This window comes from Passer domesticus, chromosome 4 (assembly GCF_036417665.1).
Source record: "Passer domesticus isolate bPasDom1 chromosome 4, bPasDom1.hap1, whole genome shotgun sequence".
NCBI classification, from domain to species: domain Eukaryota; kingdom Metazoa; phylum Chordata; class Aves; order Passeriformes; family Passeridae; genus Passer; species Passer domesticus.
In genome coordinates, this window is record NC_087477.1 from 15,050,731 (window position 1) to 15,061,890 (window position 11,160).

An 11,160-nucleotide genomic window follows, 5' to 3' on the forward strand; every position below is an offset into this window, starting at 1 on the left:
GTGAAACTCTGTCTCATAGGCTATTTTTATGTTTATACTCATGAAAAATGGAATTAGAATTTTAATTTGACTCAAGCAACCTCTCATTTAGAGGTTTGCTTGCCCACAGGCCATGGGCTTCATACCAAGCCAAACCCTGCTCTCAACCAAAACCAGCCTGTGCCCCAGCTCCCAACCCCAGCAGCCACAAAGAGGGAGCTTTTCCCACCTGTAGAGCCAAGAGCTAGAAGAGCCCCGAGTAGCAGAGCTCCCAGAGCAGCCTGGTGAACAGTTCCCTCTCGTGCACATCTCCTCCAGCTCACCAAGGTCTGCTGCTCAAAGAACCTGCTCTTGCTTCCACTCAGTTCAGCGAGAGTAGGAGCAGCCCCAGGTCTAGTCACAGGACAAGATTTTATTGCTGTCGTGATAATTAATGACTACTTACACTGAGATTTCAATGAGTAGCTGCACTTTTTTTAATTTGTTCCTTAACCGGGTCGTAAAGGAGGAGTCCTAAGCAGTTTCCTGGATTTGCAGTACAATAGGGACCTCTACAGGTGTTTCCCTGTTCTGAGCAAGGCTCAGGACAGGTCAGAGCAGCCACACCAGAGCTCTGTGACACACAGACCACAGAGCAGCCAGCACTGGGTTCCGTGCCAGCATTCACTGAAATCAGCAGGGCCATGAAGACCCTGCCTATGACAAGGCTGGAGCTGACTGAATCCAGCCTTCAGATTATTGATCTGCGTCGTGCCAAACGTCTGCTTTCAAACACACTTTGCCCTGATACTTTTTGGGATAGCTCTAAAAGTTAAAACACAAACAGTAAATCCACACTTGTATCACACAAGAGAGAACTGAATATTCAAAAAGAAACTCTTGCTGTTTGCCATCAAACTTGCATTTTACCAAATCTGACCAGTCTTTCCTCTCTCTCAACACTTACTGTGTTATTGGTCTACCCAAGCACCATTTCTTAAAAGAAGTCACAAAAGAATGATCTACATTTTAAAAAGGTTTGAAGTCTGACATCTCTCCATCATGTGGGTTTAATCCCTCCTTGCTTTAGTTCTCCACAGAACATCATCCTTAAAGCCTTGCTTCCTAGGGATGGTCTAAAGGCAATCCATTAAGAACTGCAACCTTCAGGGGTGACAGGAGTAATTCTGAACTCAATTATGAAATCAATTACACTACCAAGTTAGCCTTCTCCTTGTGGGATGCTACAGTGCATTTCATGGACCAGAAATGAAACATAACAAATAACAGGTGTAAAGAATTACTAAGCTCTAAAATTTTGCCAAGAGGGATATGATTTTTTGGGTTTGATTTTGGTTTTGGGGTTTTGTTGGAGGAGGAGGGGAGAGTTGGGGTGTTTTTTTTCGGGGGGTTCTGGTTTGGTTTCTTTTTTTGCATGAAGCTGAGAATCACTAGGAAGTGAGCAGTTCCACAGCTGGTTCTTAGTACATAAACACAAGGCAGGACTGCACTGCTGCAGCAGCACCAATGAGATTTGTACTTTTACTGTGTGATGGAGAAGAAACCCTGGAAATCCTCATTATCCAAATATACTGTGGGTTACTAGGAATAACAGAAAATCTCCAAGGAAAAACTGTCTCTTACCTGCATGCCAGACACCAGTGTGTCCCAACCAGCAAGTGAGACAGGGACACTGTGCACTCAGAGCATCAATCCAGCTCCTTACACTTCCCTCCAAAACCAAGTCAAGTGTCTTTAAAGCCATCTTTTTCCCCAGGCTTGCACCTCTGTCTGCAACAGACCTTGCTGGGATCAGGGAAACTGCAGGCCACCCACACAGCTGAGCAGAAAATGGGAGTTGAATTCAGGGAAGATGTTCCAGTGGCAGCCCAGCACACCTGCACAGTGGCTGCAGATGCCAGTGGAGCAGGTTCAGGGCTGGGTGGCTTAAGGGCAACCCAGCTTGAGGTATGTGCTGCAGGAAAATCCAGTGGGCTTTCACCAGCCTGGATCATGCACAGGGCAAGTGCTCCATCCTTCAGAAAGGAAGATCCTGGTCTTTGATGTCTCTGGCTTGTCCCTGCTGAGCTGCTGCCTCCCACAGCTTAAGGCAGCCCTGCCTAAAAGGCACACAAACACAGGGGCTCCTCTTGAAATGACAGTTTTTGGCACGTGCAGCTGGAAAGGGAAGGAGAAGCTTACAACTCTCTTAATTATGCCACTACAGAAAGAGTCTGAGCCTGATAAATCAGCTAGGAAAGATGATCCTGATCCTCTGACAGGCCAGTTCTGCAGGAAATTCAGCACCGTAAGCAGCAACACACCATTCCAGGCTGGCAGCATCTGTCACTTATCAAGGAAGGGCTCAGCAGGGCTGACTCCCTGAAGCAATCTGAGGCCATGCAAATTCCCTCAGCCCAGCTGCACTGTGAGTCAGTCATGCAGCCATGCCTCACATACAGCTGGGGCCTGCTCTGAGGCTGTGCTTCTGCAGGGCAGGCACCCAGCACACACGTGGTGAGGAACCCCGTATTGGAAGCTGTGACTCCACTTGGAAAAAGAGAACTAAAATAAAGCAAGCATCTTCCTTTCCTTCCTGCCTTGCCTTCTTCCCAACTTCATCCTGCTATTTTATTCTCATTCTGTCCTGACACCAAGTCTCATTTTGCATAGCAGAGGCTTATCTGGTGCTTCACTCTACACTTTTTTCTTACACTGGCAAAAAAATACCAGCAAACTCTCACTTCCAAAGCCACCTTGGGCCTGAAAGCCAACTAGAAGAACATATTTCACTATGTAGTCTCCTGCTAAGTTGTGGCCCTTAAGTAGACCTTCCTTTTCATTCACGTGTAACCAAACTTGAAAAAAATCAAGTCAGAGTATGTTGCTGTAGGTACAAATGGCTCACTGCAATGAGTAAATACCACTGAAAAGGCACTTGCATATCCTGCAGGTCACCTGCTTGGCCTCTGATAGACAAAGGGTGTAACAAACATCAGTAAGAGGACATGCAAACAAAATGCATCTCTCTCTCCAACAGTTCTCTTTGGGAGAGGTGAAGTCCTGGTGTTCCAACTCGTGCCCTTAGAACTTGTGTGACAAGTGCCTGGACCCCTGAGCCAGGTGTGTAGGGTGTGTGAGTCTGCTCCAAGACAGTCTCTGCAATGGAGAAGGACTGGTCCTTGGGAAGTGAATCCAACACTGGCACAGGAAGAGAACTCACTGGGGAGAGGAAGATTCATTCACATGACAAAAACCCTAAGGCTTTTCATCCTTTGGATATTCACTCTAGAATTTTCTCTTGAGATCAATGAGCAGGATCTCTCACCTGTGTTCTCCTAATGACATGCACATTTTCCATTTCCGTGCGAGATGGGTGAAGGGTGTTTTTCATTTGTGAGGATGTGCAGACTGTAATTCATACTGAATTGCCCTCTCACCACATGTGTGTGTGACAGAAAATGGTAGGGCCACAACCAAAACCTGACTTGAAGACTGTCAAGAGCACATGTTACCCAGCAGTGGAATCTAAGAAAAGGTCAGAAGAATGGAAAAAAGCAAGCAGTGCAAAGATTTGAAGATCTGACTGGAGATGAAGAAGACAAAAAGGCTGATGGCTGGAAAAACTGGTGTCAAAGTGCAGAGGAGTGGTGTCCATCCACTCCTCACCAGCAATGCTTTTTGCATGTGGATGTGCTGATTGCTCCCTCTGTTACATGAGATTCTGAGCAGTGTGTGATGTGGTGTTTTATTTACTGGTATCACAGAGCCAGGATGGCTCAGCTACTGACCAAGATGCCCACATGAGAAGCCCCCTGAACTTCAGACCATTGATGCACCACACGCACCTCTACCCTTTCAAACCCCACCTTTCATACACTTCAGCATTGTCACTGTAGTCTCACAAATACACATTTTTTAAACAAACAGCATGCATCCTTGTTGTCAAAACAAACTCGCAAAACAAAGAAATGAGCTTTCAGCAGGGCACCTGAATTTAGGAGCCAATATTTTTCCACAAGACCTCAATGTACCAACTGCCTTTCTCTGGCAGATGGCTGAGCACAGCAGATGACTCTACAATGTGCAGCAGCTGAAATGAAAATCTGAGAGTCATCTCTAGTCACATCAGCACCGGCAAACACTCCAGCTGTCAGTGAGAAGTCCCAGTTAGTGCCACCATCTTCAGAACCAATTTTCTTCCCTTTTCCTTGAACCAAATCTTCGCACCTTCCCAATTTTTTGTAGATACGATGAATGGAACCAAGCATCCAATATGCAATCTGTTAGTCCAGGGTGGAACCAAATCCCTAAAATAATTTCTTTCTTAAGTGGTCACATTGTCCTCATAATGCGCAAATGGAATAGAGAAAGTCTGTTTCCTGGGAAAAACTGTAGTGAAGTTTAATAACAAAATTCCAGCTTCTCTAGCAATTCAAGTCTCGTGCAGGAATCAGGGTGCAGCAAGGCAATGTTCTGCCTGAAATTCCATGGAACTGCAGAGCTGCTATAGGACGTTTGGGAAGAGGAGAGTTCTTTGTCACAAGCACACTCCATAATCCATTTTGAGAAAGGCGTCTGGTTGCTTTGCTTATGAAAATGATAAAACGTGCCATGCCCAGAGGTGTCACGGTCTGATTTTCCAGGAATTGCCTACTCTCTATATTCTAGTTTAAGGACGGAGAGCCAGACGTTTTCTTCAGTCCAAAGGATTTGTCCTTTATGGCACCAGAAGCCCTTACTTGGCCCAGCACACCAATGGTAACCATTGGGTTGGGGGAGGGCTGTTTATCCACACACACAGCCAGCAGACAGCAAAATCAGAACCCAAAGGTTAGGGATCAGGGCATGATGTCCAGAACACAGCTCCACTGTGAGAGAGGTGGTGCTTATCCTCCAGAGGAGAAAAAAAAAGAAGAAAACAAAACCAAACAAAACACACAAAAGACCAAAGCAGAACACTGTACGAGTGCTTGAAATGACTGCAAACAGCTAAAACCAACCAGTCCTCCCCATGGCAAACACTGGGCACAGGACCGTGCCCAGAGGCCTGCCAGTGTCCTCAGCTGCTTGGACCTGAGCACGATCCACCCTCACCCAAGAGAGGAAGTCTTTCTTCAACAACACAGAGCCTGTCAGTCCTACGGGAGCTCCCTTGGCGAGCTCCTCTGCCGTTCCCTGAGCCCATCTCCTCAGCGAGGCCGGGGTGCCTGTCCGATGCCAGGGGCCTTGCTCCTCAGCAGGCAAAGCGGTGAGCGTTCCAGCGCCGCGGCTTCACAACGCCGTCTCACCCACGCACACCTTGTAGGGGGATTGCAGCTTCCTGCATCTAAAGCAGACACCATCACGTGATTCATATTGGCCAAACCTGAAACTGCAGCAGCCCGCACAGAACCAAAATGGAACCCCCTAACTCGGTGAGGCAGCCCAGAGGAGCCCCATGGTTCAGACAACTGCACCACTGGTCACACCAGAAATCAGAGGGAGAGAGCGTTAGTTCCTTTAAGATCACACCACAGATTAGTAGCAGGCAAAAACACAATCCCAATGCCTTCAAAACTCGCCCCACTGAAATTCAGATCAATTTAATCAGAAGGCTCCAGATTTCCCATACCTCTTTCTTACATAGCAGTAGATGATGGCAAGTATTCCACTGGTCAGTATTCCTATACCAATCCCCACAGCAATGTAGCGCTCATAAGAATTATGTGCATATGAATTTAGTGTTAAATGTTCACACCTTTCTCCATTATAACCTGCAAGGCACCTACAAAATAAATACACATCATGCAAATATCATTCAGAGCTTGTCTTGCTTTCTATTTCACACACACATTAGTTTTCATCTGTTTTGAACTCATCACAAGAAGTCTAAACAAGGAGGGGCTGAACCTGGTGCTCACTCAGAACCTCTTCTCTCCACCAAGACTACCACTTGTCCCAGTTTATCTAGGTTAAAGCTAACTTGAGCACTGCAGTCACAGCAGCAATGCAGTCTAAGCATCCCCTGGTTGTGCAGGGTGTGGACCAAAAGCATTGTGCTCTGCTGATCCTCAGCTGCTCTAACGTCTCCAGAGGCCAAGGCTGCCCACTATGTATCCTAGAGAACAGTAAGGACACCATGGTCCTCATTGTGGAATAAGGGAGTTGGAGCTGGTATGTTGGAATATCCTGTTCCCTTCTTGGTACTCACTGTGGACATCTACTGACTCCTGTACTACTAACTTCAATACCAGCTGTGATTTGAGATGGCAGCACAGCAGTCATCTACAAAGCTGTGAATTCCCCCTCTCCCTTCCTCAGTTTTACACTAGCATAGCACTGCAGCCTTGTTAGCAGTCCTGAGGCACCACAGCACTCAGGTCTGTACCCAAGTTTAATCCTGCAAATACCTGACTGGCACTGTGAAGCTGCACATGCAGCATCATGTGCATCAATGCCAGTGTCATTTTTGAAGAAGGGTATAATAGGCAGCAGCTCTTACTTGCATATGGGCTTCCTCAGTTCGCTGTGGAAGGCGCAGAGCCCATTGATACAATAGCTGTGGTGCTCCTCAAGGCATGTCTGCATCAGCTTCAAGAGCTTTGGCTGCTCTGTATAATCCACTGTGAAAGAATGAAGTCATGTTATGTTTAGGACAAAATAACATTTAAACATATTTTCACACCTGGAGCAGAACAAACACTATGCAGCAATCCCTCTGTACATCAGTTTACTGTGTGGTGTCTCATGAGCTAGTTCAGTCAGCACTGAACAGAGCAAGCTTCCCAGAAGGTCCAGCACAGCCTTGAGAAAGCACAAACTGTGAATAAATCACTTGCTATTGAGGAACATGTACAGAAATGTCTACGGGACATTCACACAGGGTAACATCAGCACTACCCACTCTGCAATCCAATCAGAAAAACCATGCCAGCAACAACGGGAATTTATGACACAAAGAGAGCACTGCATTATTCTCAGTGTCCTTCCCAGTCTGAGTTAAACTAATAGTTATTTTTTTCTTTTCTTTGTCCCAAGACAAACTATTGCACTTTGAGTGCTCCTCCCTGCCAGCTCTGCAGCCATGGATGAGGATGAATGGTGGGACTCCTCCCTCCTCTCCCTTCTCCATGGTTCAATGTTAGCATGACAGTTTTAACCTGCCAAGACTGCCCTTATTCCCTTATTCCTGGTGGTTCAAATGGGAATAAGGTCACAGGAACAGGGGTGCAGCAGGTGAGGAGAAAGCTCCAAAGCTTTGCCATCACTGCAGGCATCTGTTCCAACTGGTCTCTCTACCCAGTTCCAGGAATCACTGGTGGGGTGGGGTGTCCAAGCAATGACTTGCTATTTCAAGGGACTGCCTCAGTGACAGCTGAAGGTGATTTCCTAACAGAGTGCATGTCAACAGCAGCTTTCAGTTATGACCACAAGAAAAATAACATCTTGCAGCAAGGTAACAAGGTCTGCTCAACAAAGGTGACTCAACAAAGGTACAGCAAGCAGAACCCTTCCTTTCTGACTAAGTGCTGAATCAAGGTCTGGAGATCATACAACCATGGAACCATTGCCACGGACACAAGCCTCAAGCCTCCTTGAGGGCAACTTGTGACCCCACCACACACGTTTCAGGATTAACAGCACCAACCCCCTAGACTCCCAATCAAATTCCAGTCTGCGCCATTTAATGGCAGGAACCTCCTTTGTGTGCTCTAAGTAGTTTTGGGGTTTTTTTCTTCCTCCTCTCTGCAGCTTTATCAGAGGTGACAAGCAATGGCAAACAGCTGCTCTTGCTAGAGCAGCTCTCAACTTCAACTGTGCATGATGTGGTTTGGACACCCAAAAGGCATGATGCTATCACTGACACTCAGATCAAACAACTCCTTTGAGAACAGTGTCTCAAACCTGACAGAGTAACCAGACTTGCAGCTTCAGAAGAGACTTAGGGAGAAGTGGCAATTCAGATCTGCTTGAAAAAATTACTTTTGGCTTACTGCACTTCCTCAGAAAAGCTACAGAGGTGGGAGAAGCACGTCTTGTTTCAGAATGAACTTCTAATGAGTGAGAAAAGGGCATCTTAGCCATCCTTCCACAGATAAGTTAGCCACAAGTTTGTCTTCACACTGTGGGGTCTAGAAACACAATGCAAGGGAGGAAGTTGGTGCTGGCTAAATAGGAGCTCTACTATCCAGCTCTGGCTCTTTCTGGCTGCCTCTGGGAAAGCTGCTGACAACCTCTGGAGACAGGCTTGTTGGCTAAGAGCACAGTCAGCAAAGGACCAGGCCTTAGAGGGACAGACTTCAGGAAGAAGTTAAGAAAGGGCAGTTTTCAGGATAAAAAGACAGATTTTGGGTGGATGGATGACCCTACTGGCTGCACTGAAGAACAGTACACTGCCCCCTGCTGAGGAAAGCACAATGGAAAGCATGTGGTCAGCAGAGCTGCAGTCAGCAGAGCTGCAGGAGGAGCATGCCAAGGAGATCCAGGATGGTGGGGGCTCAAATGCCCTCTCTGGTTATGTCTGGAGTACCTGCACAACAGCTACCTAAGCTCTGCAGGGAAGAGTTTCAGAAAACAGACAACGGCACATCCACACTTTCCCCAGGAACCTCCTCAAACACTCGGGCACCAACTGTTTTGAATCACCATTTCAGCACAAAGACCACTAGAAAATCACTGAAAATACCCTTTAATGGGAGACCTCAGCCAGCATTTCCCACTGTTCAAAGTACCACTAGGGCTGCTAGGCCCTGAGAAGGTCTCTATTGTACAAGTTTAGCTTTTCATTTCCATCTCTTCCACGAGGGGAAGAAAGAAAATAAACCTGAGGAAGATACAAATTCACACCCCAGAGGCACAAAATCCCCAGCCACCTCTACCTCAACTTCGACCAGGTGCATTTCCACATCCCAAAATCCCTCCTCGCTCACACCAGCTCTGCCGAGAGGTGGCAGACTTCCACCTACCCACATCTTCAGGAAACCTGGCTTTGCGCAGGCACAGGAACCTCTTCCCCGAGTGCCGGTGTCATTAGAAACGCAGGTCAGCCCGGAGCAGCAGCCTGCCTAGAAAGCACCTGACACAAACCTTTGTCGCTGTCAGGAGGAACAGCTTGGTCCAATGTGGCTAAGATCAGCTATTAGGTCTACACACAAAAATTCCATGTGCTAATTATTTTGACATTGCAAAAGTACAAATTACCTCTGAAAGAACGAGTCTTGAAAATAAAAAGGATGATTTCCTAGTCTGCCCCAGAGCATTATGTTAATTCCTATCATACTGCCCGCCTAGATACTAAACAAGCTGTTGAATAAACAGGTCCATGTGCCCTTTCATGTCACGTGAAGAGAGAGAAACATGCCGTGTAAGCACTTGACAGCTGCCTGCAACTGAGTCATTCAAAGAGATACACCTGGCAAGATGTGACATGAAATCAGGCTTACAGGTACTTGGAAGCCTGGGCTTGCCAAAACTAACAGGCAACAAAAGGAGTCAGCCAGTAAGACCGTGACAGCTCAGTCCCAGAGCACCCTGCACCGGGGAGGAAAGGCAGTGGGAAAGAGGCAGGGAAGGGCTCAGTCCCAGCTCCAGGGCCTCCTTTACAGGCTGCAGGGAAGCAGCTGATGGCCATCAAGAGATTCCACGTTTTTCCCAGTGCAACCAAGACCTTCCCTACTCCTGGCTGCCCATTTTGCCATGAAGGCCATGCCGTGCCAGTTCCCAGCTCCTCTCCAATACCCTTTCCGCTTCTCAGCTAATCACTGAGCCTAAAATTCCCCAGCCCCAGTGCTGGTGACAAGTAAAGCCTATGCGACATAAAAGGAGAAAATAGGACCAGACCTTGTAAATAGCAGGCCAAGAGATACAGCAGAAATTAATGGTTTTCTACAAACAGCACCTCAGTCCCCAAAGGGCTTGAATCCCACAAGAAACCACCAGTTTCTCTAGTGATACTGAACCAGGAATTCATGTCCTCAGAACCCAGTATTACTAAACCCTGGCAAGTAAACCTTCTCATGAGCTTACAGTGCACAGGAATAGAAGCTAACAGCAAACTGGAGAGATTCAGTGAGTTGCTGTAGTGTCTTTTTAAGTATTTCTTTTCAATCTTCTTTCTGGAAAGGCTGTTTATTAACTTTTCACTGGCTTTGTAAGAGGTCCACCAAAATATAATTTTAACTCCCTGTGTAAATGTGTGCTTGAATGTTTGTGAACTTGATTCTACCCTTGAGTAGAATTCTCTCAAAGGAAAATGCTGGTATCCAGTTGACTACCACAGCTCCAGCTGCCACAAAGGTTCACAGACTACAACACACATGGCTGTGACCCTGTAAATAAGCCTCTTCTTTGTTGAAACATGACCCATTGCTCCTGCTTTCTAGAAACAACACTAACAGGGCACTTAACGAACCACAAGGTATTTCCACTTCATTATCCTCCTGTCTGCTGTATGCACCTCTGCAAGAATCGTGTCACAGACAGACTAAACCAGACCACAGTGCTGCACTGATAAACCAAAGCACTGCGGTCAAAAATCAACACCTCACCGATTTCACATGCATACAAGTGTGTATACATATTTTATGTATATATATAAGGAACCCACACACACAGTATGTGTATGGATCAATGTATATATAACACTCTGCCACTATGACAGATCAGAAATGAAAATAAAACAGCTGGACTTGTTATGAAAAAATAATAAAAACCTTATGGCTCTCCTAAAAAAAGGCTTGGAAGATATCCTGTGACAACTTAGAATTAACAGAAGATTATTTGTATGCCTGTTTACATGCCTTTCAAAGTACAGAGACACTAAAAATCGCAGTTAGATTCTTCTCCTCCTTTACTGACCTGCCAAAACCTCATTCCCAGATGGCACAGCTCTCCGAAAGCAATGACATCACCAGCATCTCAGGTAACATCAAGAATCCAGCTGGCAGGATAAACACAGCTTTGCTCTCAGAGGTTGGCAGGTAAAAGAGCCTGGGTTCACATTTCAGTCAGGAAAGAGAAAGGATGAAGGGAGAGAGCCAGCACTCTGAGGAGGGCTGTGAAAGCAGCCAAAAGCAAAACTGCAACAAAGACAGAAACTAGTGAGTAATAACTCATGACAGGTATTGCTCGAAGTTGTGCCTGTTCATTCTCCCTTCTGCGCACTGAGGTGCGTGCAGAGGACAGACAGAAACCAAGCACCAGGCCAAAGTGACAGAAACT

General features: G+C 46.5%; 1 protein-coding gene across 5 annotated transcripts in view; it reads right to left on the reverse strand.

Moving 5' to 3' along the window:
- EPGN (epithelial mitogen) overlaps positions 1–11,160 on the reverse strand; it is a 33,701-nt gene that overhangs the window by 19,612 nt on the left and 2,929 nt on the right. For 2 of the 5 annotated variants that reach the window (XM_064416299.1, XM_064416298.1), the window contains 3 exons: positions 6,443–6,563; positions 5,573–5,725; positions 3,853–5,287 (listed from right to left, as the gene is read on the reverse strand). In XM_064416299.1, the coding sequence (XP_064272369.1) occupies positions 5,233–5,287; positions 5,573–5,725; positions 6,443–6,563 (329 nt within the window). In that variant the 3' untranslated portion in view covers positions 3,853–5,232. Of the gene's footprint in view, positions 1–3,852; positions 5,288–5,572; positions 5,726–6,442; positions 6,564–11,160 lie in introns of those variants that run through there. The other 3 variants (XR_010360564.1, XR_010360563.1, XR_010360562.1) reach the window with 2 other exon arrangements.